This window comes from Silurus aristotelis, assembly GCF_946808225.1.
Source record: "Silurus aristotelis genome assembly, chromosome: 4".
In the NCBI taxonomy this organism is placed as follows: domain Eukaryota; kingdom Metazoa; phylum Chordata; class Actinopteri; order Siluriformes; family Siluridae; genus Silurus; species Silurus aristotelis.
In genome coordinates, this window is record NC_139577.1 from 19,899,493 (window position 1) to 19,920,050 (window position 20,558).

Consider the following 20,558-nt stretch of genomic DNA (forward strand, 5'->3'; position numbering starts at 1 on the left):
GTGTGACTGATCAACTTAATTCTCCTGTAGTTACTGCAGGTCTGCACATCTCCCTTATTCTTAAAGATCAGTACCAGCACACTCCTTCTCCATTCCTCAGACATATGCCTTTTCCTTGGCTGTTGCCCCATCCCTCTTTACCTGCTGCCGCATCACCTTGTACTCTGTATTCTTCTTTCAGGTCTCACTCTCCTCCTCTTCTTCTTCACCTGCAAAACAATCCTACAAACATCCGATGCTGTCTAGCTATACTGCCCCCTGCCAACACCTTACAGTCTCCAATCTCCTTCAGGTTGCATTTCCTACATAGAACATAGTCCACCTGTGTGCACCTTCCTCCACTCTTATACGCCACCCTATGACCCTCCTTCTTCTTAAAATGGGTAGAATCATTATATAGCATGTGAATATACAGCATCTCACAAAAGTGAGTACAATACTAGAGAAATAAAACTTGCATATATTTTAGAGTAGTCAATGTGCAGCTTGTATAGCAGTACAGATTAAAATGACTCAATATACAGCAATTATTGTCAAAATAGCTGGCAACAAAAGTAAGTACACCCTAAGTGATAAAATCCCATGCAAAGCCACATGTCCTATTCCTCATTTTCATGATTTTGTCTGCTAGAGCAGTTAAAATTTGATGCTTTAAGTACAATTTTCTCATACTGCCCACTGGATGTTCAACATGGCACCTCATGGCAAATACTCTCTGAGGATTTGAGAATAAGTATTGTTGCTCTCCACAAAGAGCTTAGGCTATAAGAAGATCAGTAACACCCTGAAACTGAGTTACAGTACAGTTGCCAGGGTCATACAGAGGTTTTCCAAAACGGGTTTCAATCGGAACAGGCCCCACAAGGGTCCATCAAAAAAGTTGTCCTCATGCTGTACGGTGCAGAAACTGCTTAAAAAAACAAACACGTGTTCTGCCAGCATTGCTTAAGAGGTTGCAGAAACAGAAGGTCCCCTTGTCAGTGCTCAGACCATATGTCACACACTGTAGCAAGTTGGTTTGCATGGCAGTAATCTCAGTAGGAAACCTATACTGAAAGCTAGCTTACAGGAAAGCCTTTAAACAGTCTGCTGAAGACACCCTGTCCAAGAGCATGAATTACTGGAACAATTTCCTTTGATAAAGATAAACTTGTATTGTTCAGATGGTGTCCAGAATGTGTGGCAACACCCTGGTCAGAAGTACTGATAAAATTGTGTCCTGCCTACAGTCAACCATGGTGGTGGTAGTATCATGGTTATGAGCTGCATGAGTGCTGCTGGTACTGGGGAGCTGTGGTTCATTCAGGAAAAAATATGTACTGTGATATTTTGAAGCAGAGCATGATGCAATTCCTTTTAGAAAATGGGACAAACGGCAGTTTTTCAACATAATAACAACCCCAAATACACAAGATGACAACTGACTTGCTGAGGGAGCTGAACTTGAAGGTGATGGAGTGGCCAAGTATGTCTCCAGACCTGAACCCTATTGAGGTGGAGAAACACAATTGTATCTAACACCCAGCACCCCCGTTATGTCATTATAGAGGTGTGGAAGAGGATCCCAGCAGCAACCTGTGCATCTCTGGTGAATTTCATTCCCAGCATTAAGGCAGTGCTAGATAACAATAGTGCTCATGCAAAATACTGACACTTTGGACACAGGTTTGACATGTTCACTTATGGTGTACTCACTTTTGATGCCAGTTATTTAGACAATAATGGCTGTATGGTGAGTTATTATCAGAGGACAGTACATCTGTGATGTAAAACAAGCTGCACATTGACTATTCTAAAATATATCCAAGTTTTATTTCTTTTTAGTGTCCCTAAAGTTTAGACTTTTGTGAGATACTGTCTAATTAAAATGCATTACTAAGATCTGCGTAGTGATTCAATATCATTAACCAAGGCAATAAGCAGCAATATGCAAAACTGTCTCATCGTGACCAAAATCAACTGAACTTGGTCAGTGTTGCTGCTCAATTGAATTTGAATGGATTAACCACTAGAGCAAGAACAAAACATCATGCACCAATTTAAAGTCTGAATATGAACCCCAATCTAAATTCTTTTAACACTTTAAAGGTGTTTATTATACGGAAAGTAGTACTGGTCATTCAACTCCTTACTTTCTCCCAGCACTTAACAACAGACAAAGATGGTGTTCCAGCTTTACCAGCTCGGCCTGTGTTTTTCCTTTGAACTAGCCAGTCAAGTGCTAGCCAGTAAAGTGCTTTGTGCTAGCAAGTAAAGTATTTGTTATACTTTGAAATGTTGATGTTGTTCAAACAGAAATCCAACAAATAGGCAGAAATTATGATGAAACAGTTTAAAGTAATGCTTTTGGCTGTTGCATACAATTTTAATATATAATGTACAGTATACATTATGTAAGCAATTAAATTAAATTTTATAGGAAAAAATCAAAACAGTGTTACAGAACATGTGCAAGATAAATTCATACAGAACATGTGCAACATAAATTCATTTATATCAGCTAGAAACTAATATAACAGTCTTTTATTCACTAGCCTCTCTTTCTCTTTCCTTTCTCTCTAAATTAATATCTGTTCTTAATTGTTTTTTTTTTATTCTAATTCCTATTGCTAGACATTTATTTTTTTGTATTAATTAAAAATAATTTGTATAATATAAAATTATTTGGGAGGCAATGCTGCTCATTAAAACCATTTATTCTTTTTTCTTTTTTTTTCTTTTATAAAGAACCACATTTATCTGCCAACAGAAACAAAAATGTAATGTGCAAAAAATAGAGAAAGGTTTAATATTTGGTTATATTTGGTTCATTGTAATGTTATAATAGAAAATGTAGATAAGTGTAACTATATTTTAGTTATTTTTACTTGCCATAATTTTTGCAGTGTAAACAATGTCTGATTGAATGTCTATCTATCTATTCATCAATCAATCTATCTGTATGAAATGTTCATTATGCACACAAAATTGACATTTTCATTTTGTAAAATGATGCACAGCAAAACTAATAAAAAAACTAATAAAAAAAAAAAACTTACTGTGAGTACATGTATACGTGCTGCTACTTTAAGTTGAAACTGACATTGACTGTTAAAGATAGCCGAGGTGAAAATATTTGGAGGTCAAGGAGGTGACATTGAAGAAGGCATATAAAATACCATTGTAAACTTTCTCACAGCCTGTGGAGTGCCTGGATGTAGGTCCAATTGAAATTACTTAATACGTAAAGATGGCATGGCTTTTTTGTTTTTGTGTATTCGCTGCAGTACTTACAGTCGCGCTTTATCTAAGGAAAATCCATGGCTTTTTGGTGGATAACAGAACTCCTCCAAACCTTCCTTCTCTCCCAATTATTGGGAGTCTTCTGAGCCTAAGGAGCGACAGTCCACCACATATTTTGTTTCAACAACTGCAGAAGAAATATGGAGATATTTATTCACTTATGATGGGCTCCCATAAAATTATCATCGTCAACAATTATCATCATGCAAGAGAGGTCCTCCTTAAGAAAGGAAAAATATTTGCAGGAAGACCCCACACTGTAAGTAACCTTTTTATCAGTTTGAGATTCCAAGCACAAAGATTTCTTCCATTTTGTTCATTTTGGACATGGTGGAGAGTCTGCATTGTGTGAAACTATCCATTAAGCCATTTAATAAACAAGTAAACATCTCTTCTCAAGGTGACAACAGACATTTTGACACGAGATGGGAAAGACATAGCGTTTGCTGACTATAGTGCCACGTGGAGGTTTCATCGAAAAATCGTACATGGAGCTCTGTGCATGTTTGGAGAGGGAACAACATCCATTGAGAAAATAAGTAAGTGAAAATCATACAGACACCCGAATCAGTAAACCTTCAAAGCCAACAATCCCTTCAAACAATAGGAAACGGTGATATTCTTAAGAAATATGTCAAGTTACAACACTCATCATCTTTTGATTTTATTCCTCCTAGTTTGCCGAGAGGCGAGCTCTATGTGTGAAATCCTGACTAACATGCAGAGCTGTGCAGTAGACCTGGCCCCAGAGCTGACCCGTGCTGTCACTAATGTAGTGTGCACCCTCTGTTTTAACTCCTCGTATAAACGTGGAGATCCTGAGTTTGAATCTATGCTACAGTACAGCCAAGGAATTGTGGATACAGTTGCCAAGGACAGTCTGGTGGATATCTTTCCATGGCTGCAGGTGAACATATAACTCACTAATGCATATACCATACACTTCACATCAAAATATCAAACCAATGATTGTTGTTGTTGTTGTTTTTGGTTTTCTTTTGGTAGCTCTTTCCAAATGAAGACCTCAGAATTCTAAGGCGTTGCGTCGCCATTAGAGACAAACTCCTTCAGAAGAAATATGATGAACACAAGGTAAACATCGATCTTCAAATAACTTATAGTCACGTTTTGGTGTAGTCACTATGCCTTACCGGAGATTTGTCTCCATCTGCAGGCAGACTTTAGTGATAACATCCAGCGAGACCTGTTGGATGCCCTACTGCATGCCAAGCACAGCTCGGAGAATAACAACACAAGCACCCAAGATGTTGGTCTTTCTGACGACCATCTACTCATGACTGTAGGGGATATTTTTGGTGCTGGAGTGGAGACAACAACCACTGTGCTGAAGTGGTCCATTCTTTATCTGATACATCATCCCCAGGTAACTGGTTATTTCCCCATTATGTGTAATTCATCATGAAATTCCAAATATTGATAAAATCTTCTTTTAGCCATTACTAATATAGCGTCAGTAGCATGCACCATACAGGTTCCAATGAGAAATTAATTAATAACATGGACATATTGTGTTCCATGTGTATGGTTTCTAGGTTCAGAAAAAGATTCAGGACGAGTTGGACATGAAGATTGGGATGGACAGGCACCCCCAGATTAATGACAGAGGAAATCTGCCCTACCTGGAGGCCACCATCAGAGAAGTGCTCAGAATCCGTCCAGTCTCACCACTTCTCATCCCGCACGTTGCTCAATCAGACTCTAAGTAATAGATCACTTTTATTAGAGCATTTTATTTCAACCAGGTGAAACATGTTGCAACTCAGATATGCATCTATATATATTTTGAGTTCTTCCTGCTGTGTTACAGTATAGGAGAGTATGCTGTACAGAAAGGCACACGAGTCATAGTCAATTTGTGGTCTTTGCACCACGATGAAAAAGAGTGGAAAAACCCAGCGCTATTTAACCCAGGTAAGTAAAAACTCAGAACGATCTGTTATATTTAATTCAGAGACAAAATGCTTGGGGGATGAAAAGCCTACATGACACTCATTATTTTACCCCCAGAACGGTTCCTGAATGAGGAAGGCAACAGTCTGTGCTGTCCATCACTCAGTTATTTACCATTTGGTGCTGGAGTACGTGTGTGTCTCGGTGAAGCTCTGGCCAAGTTGGAGCTCTTCCTCTTCCTGTCATGGATTCTGCAGCGGTTCACTCTGGAGGTGCCTGCTGGTCAGCCTTTGCCCGAGCTGCTGGGCAAATTTGGAGTTGTTCTTCAACCGCAGAAATATAAAGTCATTGCTAGGCTTAGGACAGGCTGGGAAAAGAAGCTACAGAGCCAAGAGTCTGAATCTGGCTAATATGTCAATCATTTTCATTTTATACTCAGACTACTTTCAAACATTTGCTAGTAAAAAATTTGAAAAAGAGAGATTTGGTTTTTAATAGATACCTCTCAATCCTTGTGTTCAGTTCACTACTAAGCAATTGATGTGCTCATGGTGCTCACTAGTTGTATTAACTTTGGGCAGGTGAGACAAAAAATGCATCTCTATTTTCAGGGAACCGCAAAAACACATGAACCCACTACTAATGCATGGAATTACTCTTAAAAGCTCTTAAATGTTTGTACCCAGGTATGAGTGCTAATAAGACATGGATGTAGTGTAATAATTAAAAAGTTTTTTGTTTGTTTTTGTTAAAAATAAGCAGTTATTAGGTATTATAGGTATTATTTTGATATATAGGCAGGTATTATATTGATATTTTAGTGCTTGTGTTTTTTCTTGGGCTAAAATGACAAAGATAATGTGTGCAATCAATGCATTATACTGTAATCCTTTTATGCTCAATCATGTTTAGTAGAGGAAAAAAATTAGCCAATCTGCTATTAATTACAAGCCAATATCATGGTGTGGCTTTACATTTCATTCTTTACACAATATGAACAGCATGTTTTATTTCTTTTGCATCAATGGCCTGTTTTCCATTTTTGTCTAAATTCAGAGAATATAACCATGAGTAAACAGTTATCACAAAACAATATATGGCATTTAATATTTTTTTTTTATTCATAATGTACATCATTTGATACTCATTTGGTTGAGGGTTTATACAAAATGTTACCCATAGCAGAAAATGCAGTTTTATAAAAAGGGAACTACAGATACAAAACTAAAATATAGTACCAAGTCTCATGTCAGAGCTAAACTTAATTAGCAATTGGCTTCTTAAGCCTTCGTCACCTTCGAGCTAAACTGCATCGATTTAGAACAGTGCAATGACATCTTACTGAGGCCAAAAACCCACAAAAGGTCATACTGCAACAATCAACAATTTTTGATTTCCTCTTTTTAAACAATGTGCATTTTTGGTCTAAAAATGAAATGAGAAAATGAAAAGAACACATGAGTACATAACTCTTTACAGTTAAAGCATCAACAACTTAAAAAAAAAAAAAAAAAGGAGGAACAAGTGCACATGAATGGCACATGAATGCTTCAATGCTTTAGAATATAAAGGACTTGAGAACAAGGAAATTACAGCTTAAAATTTTTAACAAGTCAAACTCTGTTTGAGAAGGAAGCTACAGTGTCGGATGTATAATGTTTGCTTAAGATGTTTGTCCTCCACTTATTCAGACACCCTCGCCTGGCACTATCTCTGAGGCCAACGTGTGCCCTTTGAACTGAACACTATCTAAACACCCTGTATCGCTGGAAGCCTTACTGATTATTCAAACCAAAGGTCAAATAAACACACTACCTCGACTGTAAATTGCTTTTCTCTCTCTCTCTCTCTCTCTCTCTCTCTCTCATACACACACAGACACACAGACACAAACATATATAAACCCACACACACACACACACACACACACACACACACACACACACACACACACACACACACACACACACACACACACACACACACACAGTGTAGGAATGCAGTGGAGCGGCTCTGAGCAGTCTCTATTGCCACAGTGGAAAAAAAAAATAAAAATATCCTCATTACAACCTCGAAAGAAAGAAAACCCCAAAATTATTTGAACACCAAATGGTGAGTGACATCTAGGGGCTTCAAAGCCAAAAGTTCCTGTATGTGGATGGGCTACAATTAAATAAAGATGGTGTACACCCTTTAAACTGCTGTTTATAGCACCTTTACACAGACAAACTGCAAAAAACAAAAAAAACCTATATTTGCAATATATTACCGGATCAGTACCATTACAACTCCATTTTGCTAGAAACTGTGTATGGAGAACTCTTAAAATGTCTGATTTTCAGAAGACACCTTCCTAAATATTCCATTAAGACAAATGAAACAAACAACAAAAGCACCAAAATAAGCAAATCATGTTACCAGAAAATAACAGTATATTCTTTTTTTTTAATTATTATTCAAATCAAATCTCAACTAATGCCAACCTCTATTGTTGACTTACTGTGTTAATTTTAGATTCTTTACGATGTATTATTTAATCAAAAAATGCAAAGCCACATATGTGCGCATAAATGTGCACAAGAAACATAAAGCCACCCAAATAAAGATCAAATATACCTATTAATGTAATCCATAACAATAAAGCTTTACTTGGCAACCATTGCATTGTTACAGAATTTTTAACTTCCTACAGTGTTTTTCAAATAGGGAAAACAAAATATGCATTAACTAAGAGAAATTGATAGAGGCTACACTATAGACTGTTCTCATATTTTCCTTCAATTTATGTAGTGCATAAAAATTAAGAAGCATAGTTAAATATTGATATTCCAAATATCAAATTTGTTATACCTCTTTAACTTCCTTGTTAGGTGTGATCTTTTTTTTTTTTTTTTAAATAGCAAAGATCTATTTAGATTGCCTATTTAATAAATATATACACTACATGGCCAATAGACTGTGGGCACTTGACCACCCATATTTACACATTGTAAAACCATTTGCTGTTAGTTGCTAATACCCTTCACTCTTCTTCGAAGACTTTCCAATAAATCAGGGATGTCTTTTTTTTTATTTTAAATTTTTATTCAAACCAAGAAGCAGCTATAACTTTAGACCAAGAGCAACTAAGTAAAATGAAATCTGATGTGGCTTCTGCTTGATTGGATTGAAAATACCTGCACTCACGATGTCCCTTTGCATATAAGAGTGGGCAAGTTACACTAGATTTTTGGACAAGTAAGTCAGGATTTTCCTTTTTCCGAGGCACTGAGGTCAATTAAGACCATCTGGTACATTCTGTCATAAAGAAAGGGGATTAGATACCTTAGCTGCATTAAAGGGAAACTGATTCCTATACAACTGTGTCCTTCACAATTTGTAACATCAGTTTGGTGAAGAACCACATGTGGGTGTTACAATCAGGTGTCCAAATATATTTGGCCAAATGGTACATAAAAATTAGGTTGACAGTGCTGGAGAAATAGAGTAACCCTTCATAAAGCATGATACCAATGACAGTGATAGACTTGTATATTGGGGCAAATTAAAACAAACTAACAAACAAACATCTTGTGTATACACATAGCAGCCAGTTTCCATTGTCAGTTCTGAAAACTGTGGAGTGGCTTTGTCTAACTTTAGGAAAATCTTACTTAAGGGGGTGACCGACTGAATGTCAAAAAGAAATCTGCGTGTATTTGGGGTTTAAATATATTAATTCCGGTTTAACATTTACACTGACTTACCCGGTCAAACAAACAAACAACTTTCAACAGCAGCCTCATCATCAACCAGAGTGTAAATATTGGCATCAGTTTTTTAAACCCCTTGTTTATCAGCCATGAGCAATGACCATTATTATGTGCAACAAGTGGAAATTAAATTGACAAACCTTCTGAGTGGTAAGCAAAGGTTACAAGAATAGCAAATGAATTTTCTTTTGCAGTGTCATCAATCGCAGTCTGTCTTTAAAAATGTCTTGGCTGGATTCTTCGATGAATCTAACAACACTGCATAACATTCACTCTTCCAACACACAGCCAAAGCAACAGTACAGTAAGAAAGTAAAGGGAGACAGCAAACCAGAGAGAGTCACTTCAGTACACGGTGGTGTTTAGCTTTGTGGATCTGCACTATTTCCTTGCTGAGGAGCTTCCTGTTCGTTAATGGTGTGTAAATGAAGGCTGATAGGGAGACGCTGGAGGGGTGGCTCCCTGTGCTCACTGCTCCTCTCTGGGCCTGCAAAGCCCTGCTCCTCATCCACTGGCCCTTGAAGGCTATCATTATGGGGATTACAACTATCACAGAAGTCCTCCCTGTCCAGAAGTCCAGTAAGCTCCTTCATCTCATCCTCATCCTCTCCTTCCCCTGGCCCACGGCTACATACACACATTTCAATTCCTGAGTCTCCGGTAAAGCGTCTATGGCGCCCCAATGTCTTTTCCTTGCTCTCGGGACAACTATCAAGCACTTGATCTCCAGATTTTGAGGGCTCTTTGCCAGTCTTAGTTATCTCGGGTGAAGTGGCAGATGCAACCTGTTGCTGCTGGTCATCCTCCTCAAAGCTCAGATAGGGTTTGTGCGCATCACATGCCGACCTATGAGCAGAATGCCGATCTGTCTCTTCGATGCAGTGCACAGTGGAATTGGTGTCTGATGCAGTGGCTGGGGAGCCTGTCTGTAGCGATGGGCGCAGCTCATCACCTTGCTCAGGACTGACTAAATCTGTGCCTTGACCTGGCTGAGGGGCACTATAGGGTGGAGGTGGAGTCGGGGGTCTGTTTTCCACCTCTTCATATGCAGGTAAGAGGTAGCTAGGCAAGAACCCTGGAAATCAAAATTATGAATAAGAAAGGTTTCAAGTAACATTTTCTTAAATTGTCCCAACTAATGCATTCTTATACCTGCCTATTTATATATACACATTTAAACTGATCACCAAAAACTTATAGCTTAGTAACTTAGTAACTAGTAACAAATTTCATTAAAACATCACAAAAACACAATTTTAGAATACATTCTCTTTAAGTTTCTCTTTTTGTTCTTCTTCTTCTTCTTGTTCTTTCGGCTGCTCCCATTAGGGGTCGCCACAGCGGATCATCCATCTCCATACCACCCTGTCCTCTACATCTGCCTCTTTCAACCCAACTACCTGCATGTCTTCCCTCACCACATCCATGAACCTCCTCCTTGGCCTTCCTCTTTTCCTCCTACCTGGTGGCTCCATCCTCAGCATTCTCCTACCAATATAACTCATGTCCCTTCTCTGCACATGTCCAAACCATCTCAATCTCACCTCCCTCACCTCGTCACCAAAACATCCTACATGGGCTGTCCCTCTAATAAACTCATTTCTAATCCTGTCTATCCTCATCACTCCCAACGAAAACCTTAACAACTTCAGCTCTGCTACCTTCAGCTCCACCTCCTGTTTTTTACTCAATGCCACTGTCTCTAATCCATACAACATCGCAGGTCTCACCACAGTCCTATAAACTTTCCCTTTCATTTTTGCAGATACTCTTCTATCACAAATTACTCCTGTCACTCTTCTCAACCCACTCCACCCTGCCTGCACTCTTTTCTTTACTTCTCTAACACACTCTTCATTACTTTGCACTGTTGACCCCCCAGGTACCTGAACTCCTTCACCTTCTCCACCTCTTCTCCCTGTAACCGCACCACTCCACTGCCCTCCCGGTCATTCACACACATGTACTCTGTCTTACTCGTACTGACTTTCATTCCCCTTCCCTCCAGCATGTACCTCCACCTCTCCAGGCTCTTCTCAACCTGCTCACTACTCTCACCACAAATCACAATATCATCCGCAAACATCATAGTCCAGGGAGACTCCTGTCTGACCTCGTCCGTCAACTTGTCCATTACCACTGCACACAGGAAAGGGCTCACGGCCGATCCTTGATGCAATCCAACCTTCACCCTGAACCAGTCTGTCGTTCCTACTGCACACTTTACTGCATTCTCTTTAAGTTTCTGAATATTACTAATGTGTGGTTTTTATGTAACAGTCGAATAAGAGCCAGATTGTGATGTCAACTGGTACATCTACTGTAATCACTGTCTTAATTTATTCACATACTATGTAAACATATCTTTGTGCTCGGCTACCCATCATTATTTAGAGAACACCGAAAATAAGGCCACAAAATGTCTGTTCTGAATGCCAAAAAGTGACTGTTTTTGTCATTTTCAGTACTAAAAAAAACAACAACTACAAACTAGTTATGCATTGTCATTAGTGCAAAACTCATAGTTGTTGTTGTTGTTGTTTTTTTTGGCTTGCAAAGTTACTCACAGATCACTTAGTTATCTTAAATATAATATAAAATGCATAATATATTTGGATCATCCTTGCTTCACATAGTTTTTAATTCCTTAGTATATGGTACAGTTCCACGACTTATTATTTGGAACTGGTCTAAGTGTAACTCGCGTAAAATCTGATGGTTCGCGAGAAGCCGCAAGTGGCTCAAAAGTTCGGAGTAACATTTCAAAACAGAGTTTGTACTAATAAATAACATAAAAATGTTTGAAAAACTATTTCATTATTGTATTATTCATTTAAAATAGTAAATAAAAAAATGTATGACAAGAAATTATAACTTTTTGTTGAGTTTTCAGTACAGTACATGTACAATTCCCCTTGAAAAAGAAACCATCAAAAGGAGAGTCAAAACCTCGTAGAACGTAACCCCCGCGAGTATACGAGGTTGCACTGTATACAGTGTTTGTAGTAGTAATTATCAGGTTACTCACTGAAGTAGAAGGGCAGTGAGGTGTAGTTGTGAACCTCTCTGTATGCAATGAGGTTGATCTCGTGCTGCCGCTGTTGTTGTTGCAGGCGATGCTTGGTGCGGCGATGATGGCAAACACAGCAGCAGCTTAGGATGATTATGACGGTCCAAACCAGCCAGAACCCTAAAAATAGAGATGAATAGGCTTTTATTTTATATGTACTACTGTACAATCGCTAACTGCATTAACCCATTTTGGTTACATTTCAATGTTATGGAGTGTCCGCTATTAACAATAGGTTATTAATGACTACAGTTCTGATATGTGAGACTGTTTCCATAAATATTCAAAAAACTTCACTACATCAATGACTGTTTTAACTTTCATATTGAAACATCCTAGATTTAACTTGTTATTAGACACAGACAACCTTTCATGATCCTATGAATGAGCTGTTCATAGAACATAAAAATGAGCATGCTAGATCTGCCTGTAACATTACTTAAAAATCACTTTTAAAGCTCGCAGGCTTATAGCCATTCAATCCAGACCTTCTGACTTGAAAATTCAACAGCACTGTGGTATAAACCTAAATAATATTAAAATAATATAGTTGGGTGCAAAAGGTAAATGAGTAAGCCAAGGCATAGCAAGACAAACAGCTTAATTAAACAAGGTAAGTGCTTTCTGATAGGAACCATATCTACAATTTTATTGGTTTTAGGATTGAGCACCAATTTGAACTTATTACCCTCTATATTGAAAAGCCTTTCAATTATGGTACTGGCACATACACAGATTCTTGCACACAAGTTTTGCTGAGGAAGGAAAAAAAAATTCCTGTTCATTTACACCAGATAAGTGGATCGACCTTTCCATCAAATACAAGCTGCCATGTTCTTTCTCTCTTTCTACTTTTAAATCTGAATATTTTCGGTTATTGCATACATCACTACAATACTGAGAAAAGAAAAAAAATTTTTTCAAGCTGTTTAAAAAGTAAACACACAAGACTGTTTTTACCTATTCAGTGCAATATAACTTTAAATGCAGTTTGATGCAAAGAAATATTGCCAGAAATGGACAGGGTAAGATATTGTAATGAGGGCAGCAAGAATGATAATGGGTTGTTAAAAATTGTACCAAACAAACAAAATTCCACCCGAAAAACTCCCCTCATCTTAATTTCTTCTAAGGAACACAGGAGAGTCTCCTGAATCCAAGTTCAGCAGCTGACATTATATTAGCATGACTGTTCACCATATGAAGTAGCCAATATTTAACACTTACTATACACTGCATTTTTTTGGATTGCCTTAGTATAGAGGGACAGATTAACTCACCATAAAAGTCCCTAAAGACTAAGACAAATGCAATAGCTTCATATGGTGGTGATTCCATAACAAGGGACACATCGAATAAGATTGAATAAGATTTGATACACATCTAATATCCAGTGGAGGACCAAGTACACAAACCATTTACTTCAGATAACGTAAATTATTACTCCAGTAAAAGTTCTCCATTCAACCTTTCACTTGATTAAAAGTATTTGCCTTTAAATGTACTTAAGTATTTAAAGTACTATGCTTTATTATGGCTATAATGTTCTATCGTCTTTTTTTGTCACAAGACTCTTGCTTAACTTAGTTGATGTAAAAAGACTCCAATGTCCAATGTTATGCTTGTTGTTGAACAGATGCTGAACTGTATGTTTGTGCTAAGTAGATACCACAAAGCGGCAATCAAAACAGGGCGTGTGATCTTTCCTGATTAGTGGCTTGCTGCGTGATTGACCAGTTAAGTTTTTATCCACTCATAAATAAAAAAAATAAAAAACTGATTTCACAAAATGTAGTTAAGTAAAAAGTAAGATATTTGACTTTGAGATGGAGTGAAGTAAAAAACTCCCCGGATGGAAATACTTCAGTAAAGTACAGATACACAGAAAAGCTACTTAAATACAGTAACTAAATACATTTACTTCGTTACTGCACTAATGACAATATTAAATCAGTGGAAGAGAATGTGTTTCACTTTAAGCAGGAATTCTTGCTAGCCAGTGGAAAAGCTAGTGTAGGTCAATGACATCATGAGATCCATGCATGTGAAACGTTGTCCCAATAAAGTGCAGTCATTTCGGGTGTGTGGTCTCTACTTCTCCAAATAGAGAGGCTCAATGCTTCTGTTTACAGGAACTTGACCTGATTGAATTACACTGGGACAAGTCCGTCTGGACCAGCTGTATTAGCTGCTAGTTGAAAAACAACAAAGTGTAGCCTTTGACTCAGAAGATGATATGCCATAATTATCACAGAGATGAGTCTGTGCGATATCCCAGTCTCTGCTGTAATCTGATAATACTGCATGTTTGCCGGGGGTGTGAATGGCACTGAGCAACAAATGTCAGAGGGAGTCGAATCAAAGCATGCTGCATCCTCCTACATAAGATCGTTAGTGACACATGCTCAGTGTCACTTCCAAAGAAGTAAACCTTGTGCTACAGTCAGTGTACAGATGCTAAGGTTAGGTAGCCATGGTCCAGTTTAGCAGTACATTAGCGAAAAATGTATAAGAACCCCTTGGGACATGACCAAGTTTCTACAGTGTTTTTCATAGTTGTCCACTCAAGCCATGTCATGTGCCCACCGAATGTATGTGAAATCTACACTAAAACATGTTATATATATATATATGAATCAGTTATGCAAATAATTTAGATGCTTCAATATGTATGTATGATTGGAATGAATCAAATACCCTTAAAAGGGACATAACACACAGTTTCACCAGTCTCATTTAGGGCAGGGGCCCTAAAGGTGTGTCGTGGGCGGATCTAAAGTCACGCGCATGCACAGCTTTTTTGGGTAGCGATTGTATGCAAGCTGTAAGATTGCTATATCTAAAACAGGAACAAAAATGTTTGTTAAATTCACTATGGTTAACAATCAGATCCAGCCAGACATGTTTAATCAGGAATCGGATCCTGAGCCTGAAACTGAACATCAAGAAAAACAGCAGCAACAATGACTACAGCAGGATGTGTGTATATGGTAAGTTCTGAACAAAGTCATCCTTCACGCATATCCCAAGACGCATTCTTTGAAACATTTTTCTAAAGCAAGCCCTGTGCAGCATCACCGCTGAATTCCGTAACCGATTGAAGCATGTTGATTGGCGTGCTCTTGCTCTGGTTGCTGTGTCTACGCTCTTTCTGGGTGAAGAGGAAATCTGCCTGTCATGACGTCATGAAAAGCCATACTCAATAAAACAAAAACAAACAAACAAAAAACAAAAACAAACAAACAAAAAAAACCCATACGAACCTGGAAGGTGTATATTTGGCACAGAAATACTCCAAATACATCATACATCCAAAGTGCTTTTATTTTATTTTTACTTTGACCATGTTCAGCTGAGAATCCAACTCTTTAACAGTGTAAATAACTTATAGACATGGTTCAGTATAGTAATACAATGTCATATCCTGCATTCTCAGAGTGTAAAATGTAGATTCTAAATAGAAACCGAAAAACAAAAGTTCTTAGATTTAGAGCAGCTTTAAACTTCCATATCAGGAATAAATAATGATATCATGCTGAGAGGGGAGGCTGACCTCAGACAGGCATCATGTTGCATGACTAGAATTATACAACTGTTATTAAATGGGAGTTGTGACTTGATTTGCTCTATATGAAGTCATGCAGTAAATAGTAAATAACCAAGCAGCATGTTATAATCATTTTTGTAAAAAAAAAAAAAAAAAAAAAAAAAAAAAAAAGCTTAATTATTATAACAGATATTCTGTGGAGAATCACCAGTGACAACAATGCAAATCATTCACAGCTATTTAAAGCTTGTTAAAAGATACTGACAGACTTTATTGTTATTCTATTCTGTTCCAAGTTGTTCTCAAAAATCATTTAAATCAAACGTATGAGTATACATACAGTCATCCATAAGATTTCATGGTGTATGCTAATGGCTATCCTAGAAAATCCCTTGTAGTATAAAGGAATCCTGAGTTAAACACACTGGGCTGGGTGCACTGCTTGTGCAAACATGACCAAAGCCTGTACACTACACTTACATGACATCACTCAAACTATGTACTTTACAGTTACCATAGACTCACCTGACTGTAAACAAGTAAGGAAGCAATAGTAGTACTTACACCACAGCTCATAGTAATAACTGCAGCACTGATTCTCTCCACAGCAGTGTCCTGTCTCACAGATATGTGTCTGGTTGTTCACACCAACGCACAGCAGCTTGCCCTGCAAAACAATTTGAGGGGAAAAAAACAACAACAACAAAAAAAAAAAACAGTCTTAATACCTTAAAATTAGTTTCTGGCATTATAACAAAGAGAATGCAAATAAAACTTATATACAAGAAGTTAATCGCTGGGACAATTTACAGCATGTAAAGCAACGAGAATAAATGATTTGGAAACATGTTTCATTAGCATTTTTGCAGTGAGGACCCGCTGTCCTTAAAAAGCATTTCTGCTTGAAATAAACACAATGATCAGGAGCTCAGAGATGCATGAAATAGTCACTATTATTTGGCTGAATTATCTTCAAGGACAGTCATCACACCCAAGACCATCATAACACCAGAGAAAAATAATCTGCATAATTACACAAGGATCATCATGTACCAGCTAAAATAACACTAACTGGGACATTGCAGTTCTGGCTGGGAATTACCTAGTAGAGACGTGTATGAAAAGGCATACTGTATTCCTGAGAGCATGAAGCTTAGCATAGAGACACAGTTAGACACACAAGGATGGTCAAGTCCAGGCTATTCTGCAGCTACACATAGTACTCAAAGTCTGATGGCTGGTTTTAAGTTAAGCATGTGCGGGGACGGACACACACACACACACACACACACACACACACACACACACACACACACACACACGCATTTAGAATGCAGCGATCCATGCCAGGGAATGCAAGTAAACAGGATGAGAGTGTTGCCTCTCCCTGTCAGTCTATGAGACGCACGGATCACACACACAGACAGACAAAATATGTACCCTTGCTATATTCAAGATGTTTCAAGCTTTATATCATCCATATGTTACTTATTGTAATAATAAAATGGCTGTCTTATATCAAGCAGATCCTGGTGCATATCCTTGTTTATTTCTATTATTTTAGTCCATTTTTGGTAATGTTCCATTTCTAGCACATACAAACTAAATGTCAAAGGTTGACCTAAAACTTGTGACGCAAGGTCAACTCTTCCACCGATTCATTATCATGCTATCAATTCACATCTCTGTGCTGTTCTATCGGACAGAAACATCTACTGACACTAATGAGAAATTACCAATAATTAGACCCGGTAAATTTGTAGTTTACTAAGTTAATAGCAGAAAGTTTGGCAATGAGCTCTAAATATTAGTGAAAAACTAATTTTATAGTATATTTATATCGCATTTAGTGGACACCCCTAAACAGAGCAACTTACAACTGAGCAGTTGAAAGTTAAGGGTCTTGCACATGGGCCCAGAAGTTGCAACTGAGTGAATTTAGAGCTACCACTTTGATTTACTCTGTTATCCTGAGTCACATTAAGTACCCAAAAATACAATACATTCACAAAAGTATTTGGTTCCCTTCCTGTATTTAGATATACCTTAGAGATCCGCTGCTTTTTCTTTTGTGAGACAATTCCTTTCTCCAGTTAAATGCTTATCAAAAAAGGACCATATCCGCTGCAAGCACTGCCAAAAAGACTATTTTGAGGTTATGGATAGAACCATCCACTCTCACAACTTTTACTTGGCTTTCACACTTCAGAGACATTGTCTTTTTTGGACGGTACAACTGCCAGGCTCAATGGCGCAAAGGACAACACTATATAACACTAGTGGTCGTCTTAATGGCATCTGTATGTACATAGTTCTTTTGAACTGTGATCTGTAATATGTTTCTGAAGTGAAACTAAATTCGAAAGTATGTGGTTCCCCAAACTGTTGCCACAAAGTTTAAAGCACACAAATGTTTAAGAATGATTTCTTTGTATGCTGTAGCATTACAATTTTTTTTCACTACAACTAAATGGCTCAAACATGTTCGACAATGACAATAATTCTGTAAACAAACAAGATCCAGAAAGCTGGAAGATCTCAGGTGGCCTGTACAGAGCCCTGACCTCAGTGAAACGCTGACTACACAACAAACCTCCTCACCTTACTCCTGACATTACTGAATGACCTAACTATTGCTCTTATGGAGAATGAGCACAAATCTTCAAAGCCATGTTCCAAAAGCTATTGGATAACATCCCTAGAAGAGTAGAGAATATAATAACCCCTGGGAAATCTCCAAAATTGGATTTTCAAAAAGCACATATGGGTTTACTGGGTAGGTGTCAACAAAATTCAAATCAAGTAAATTAGGTGGACATGATCATCCTTGCAGTAAAGTGGTCCCGGGGCACTCGCGGGGGTTACGCTCCAAGTTTGAAAATCTGCAAATATTGGACGCACCGCCCGCAGCCCCTATGGTACCTTAGTCAATTCATCTGGACATCATATCACTTTAATACAATAATGTGTAAAAACATAGTTTAAACTGTTATTCCTATCATTTCCTGGTCATTCAGTCGCGCTGCGGATTTCCACGAATTTTAAAATAATCCGCAACTTGCTGTTAGTTATGTTACAAGTGAGAACCCGCTAATTTTCCAAGCTGCGAGTTCTGAACTCGGTTGTCTAGGTCAATTTAAGAAACATTAAGCTCACAATCTATATGCTTGAACAATGGCTTGTTTACCACTGTGTACTCTTTTCCTCTTTTGCCCTATCTTAAAATAATATTTGGTCCTACTTTGATCAAAACATCGATCACTTAAACGTTGGTTAAAACTAAAATGTAAAAAAACAAGAGTGACAGTTTTTACTAGTGTACCAACTAGTAAAAAAAAATTGGCTTTCTGTTTTACTAACAAACACTCTTCTGCGAATCAGGATTATGGCTGAGAACATTTGCCTATTTAAACAGAGGTGTATAAGTGAGGTCAGGAAGTGATGTAGGGTGAGGAGGCTAGGTGTGTAGTCAGTAATCCAGTTCATTCTTTCAGTTCAGTGTTCACACTTTATGTACTCTCACACTTTATGTACATTACTGATCTGTCATATACACTGTATCCCTATTTAATACTGTCTATATTGTCTCGCATTGTCTGTATTGTCTTGTTTAGTCTGTTTTGTCTTGTATAGTCCAAGCTAAATGTGTAGCGTTATTTATGGATGTGTCAACACACTTGGCCAATAAACTGGATTGGGTTTCTGATTCAGTGGGTTGAGGTTTGGGCTCAATATAGGCCACTTAAGTTCTTCCACTCCAACCTTGACAAACAATGTCTTCATGGACCTTGCCTTGTGTACATGTGCATAGTCATGTGGTAACAGATTTGAGCCCCATAAATTGAGTGAAGGGACATAACACTATTTTAACACTAAAGAAAAGAGACAAACTATAAAACTGTGTGCTTCCAACTTGCAACCATTTGGGAAACCACATAGGGATGTGATGTTTAGGAGTCTACAACTTTTAGCCATATAGTGTAATTAGAAAAAAAGCAGAAAAAATCTTATTTGATTGGTAGGAACACTTTCATGCTTCCATAGACGGGTTTATTATCCATCGAGCCGATTAATGACTAGTTCTTAGGAGTTCTTTAGTAGTATTAGGGATGCTCATTGGTTAAGGTGTTAGACTTTGCCTAAGAGGGTTGTGAGTTCAAATCCCAGTACCAGAGCCATTAACCCTTAACATGTGGCAAAATCCATAAATGTAAAAGCAAATAATTATCAAAAGAACTGTTTGTTTCAGTAAAAGATAGAACCAGTCAGATTCAGGAACTGTCAGTATTTAGCACTGTCAGTAATGTACAGATTCAGCACTGTCAGCACAAATAATTTACTTATCATAGCATACAGTGTACATAGTGCACATCTAAACCATACTTATCAGTTAGGTGCTGATTTTCTCTGGATATTTGACATGTTCTGTTCCAGTAAAATCAGTGTCGCTGCGCGAGTACTTCTGGGAGATGTCTTGTCAAAACATGCCGTTGTATTAAGGTGAAATTTTACTTCACTATGAAGATCCACTCCCTTTAACCCAATAGACATTTCGATTAAACACTTTTTCAACAGTCCACAGTCAGCCTCAGCTAAGGTGAAGATATTTAGAGCCTCATGTTTACCAACATTAACTGTTGCAAGGACCAAAATAAATAAAGAAATGAGCGAAAAGTTTGTCTACATCTACAGAGACGACTGTAAGACAGATTGTCTTTATCCCCTCCGGGCTTACACTTTACATTAATGACATTTCCGTGACACCTTTTGAACAAAGAGTCGCTTTGGCTGAACATCTACAGAGTAGTGCGGTTTCGCAATTAATTTAAACTTAATAGATACACAAGAAACCTACTGACCTGGAAACAGGGAAAGAAAGAAATCCGAGAAGATGCAAGGAAGTCTAGTTAGCAAACCAGAATCAGATACTAGTGTTCAAACCGATATTTGAAGTATCATCCTGTTTGTTTTGGAGTTGATTTGATGATGGATCTCG

General features: G+C 37.8%; 1 protein-coding gene and 1 pseudogene across 2 annotated transcripts in view; one reads left to right on the plus strand and one right to left on the minus strand.

The window, feature by feature from the left end:
* Positions 1-3,167: 3,167 nt before the first annotated feature.
* On the plus strand, positions 3,168-5,672 carry cyp17a1 (cytochrome P450, family 17, subfamily A, polypeptide 1). The gene is made up of 8 exons (XM_083539431.1): positions 3,168-3,541; positions 3,683-3,821; positions 3,960-4,189; positions 4,288-4,374; positions 4,457-4,666; positions 4,836-5,005; positions 5,111-5,214; positions 5,311-5,672. The coding sequence occupies exons 1-8, from the start codon at positions 3,230-3,232 to the stop codon at positions 5,601-5,603; spliced, it is 1,545 nt and encodes a 514-aa protein (XP_083395557.1). The 5' UTR covers positions 3,168-3,229; the 3' UTR covers positions 5,604-5,672.
* Positions 5,673-6,291: 619 nt separating this feature from the next.
* LOC310724763 overlaps positions 6,292-20,558 on the minus strand; it is a 50,827-nt pseudogene continuing 36,560 nt past the window's right edge. Inside the window, exons 13-15 of the transcript XR_014538343.1 lie at positions 16,127-16,229; positions 11,974-12,135; positions 6,292-10,020 (exon numbers count right to left, since the gene is read on the minus strand). The product of XR_014538343.1 is annotated as an uncharacterized misc_RNA (transcript). The remainder of the gene's footprint in view (positions 10,021-11,973; positions 12,136-16,126; positions 16,230-20,558) is intronic.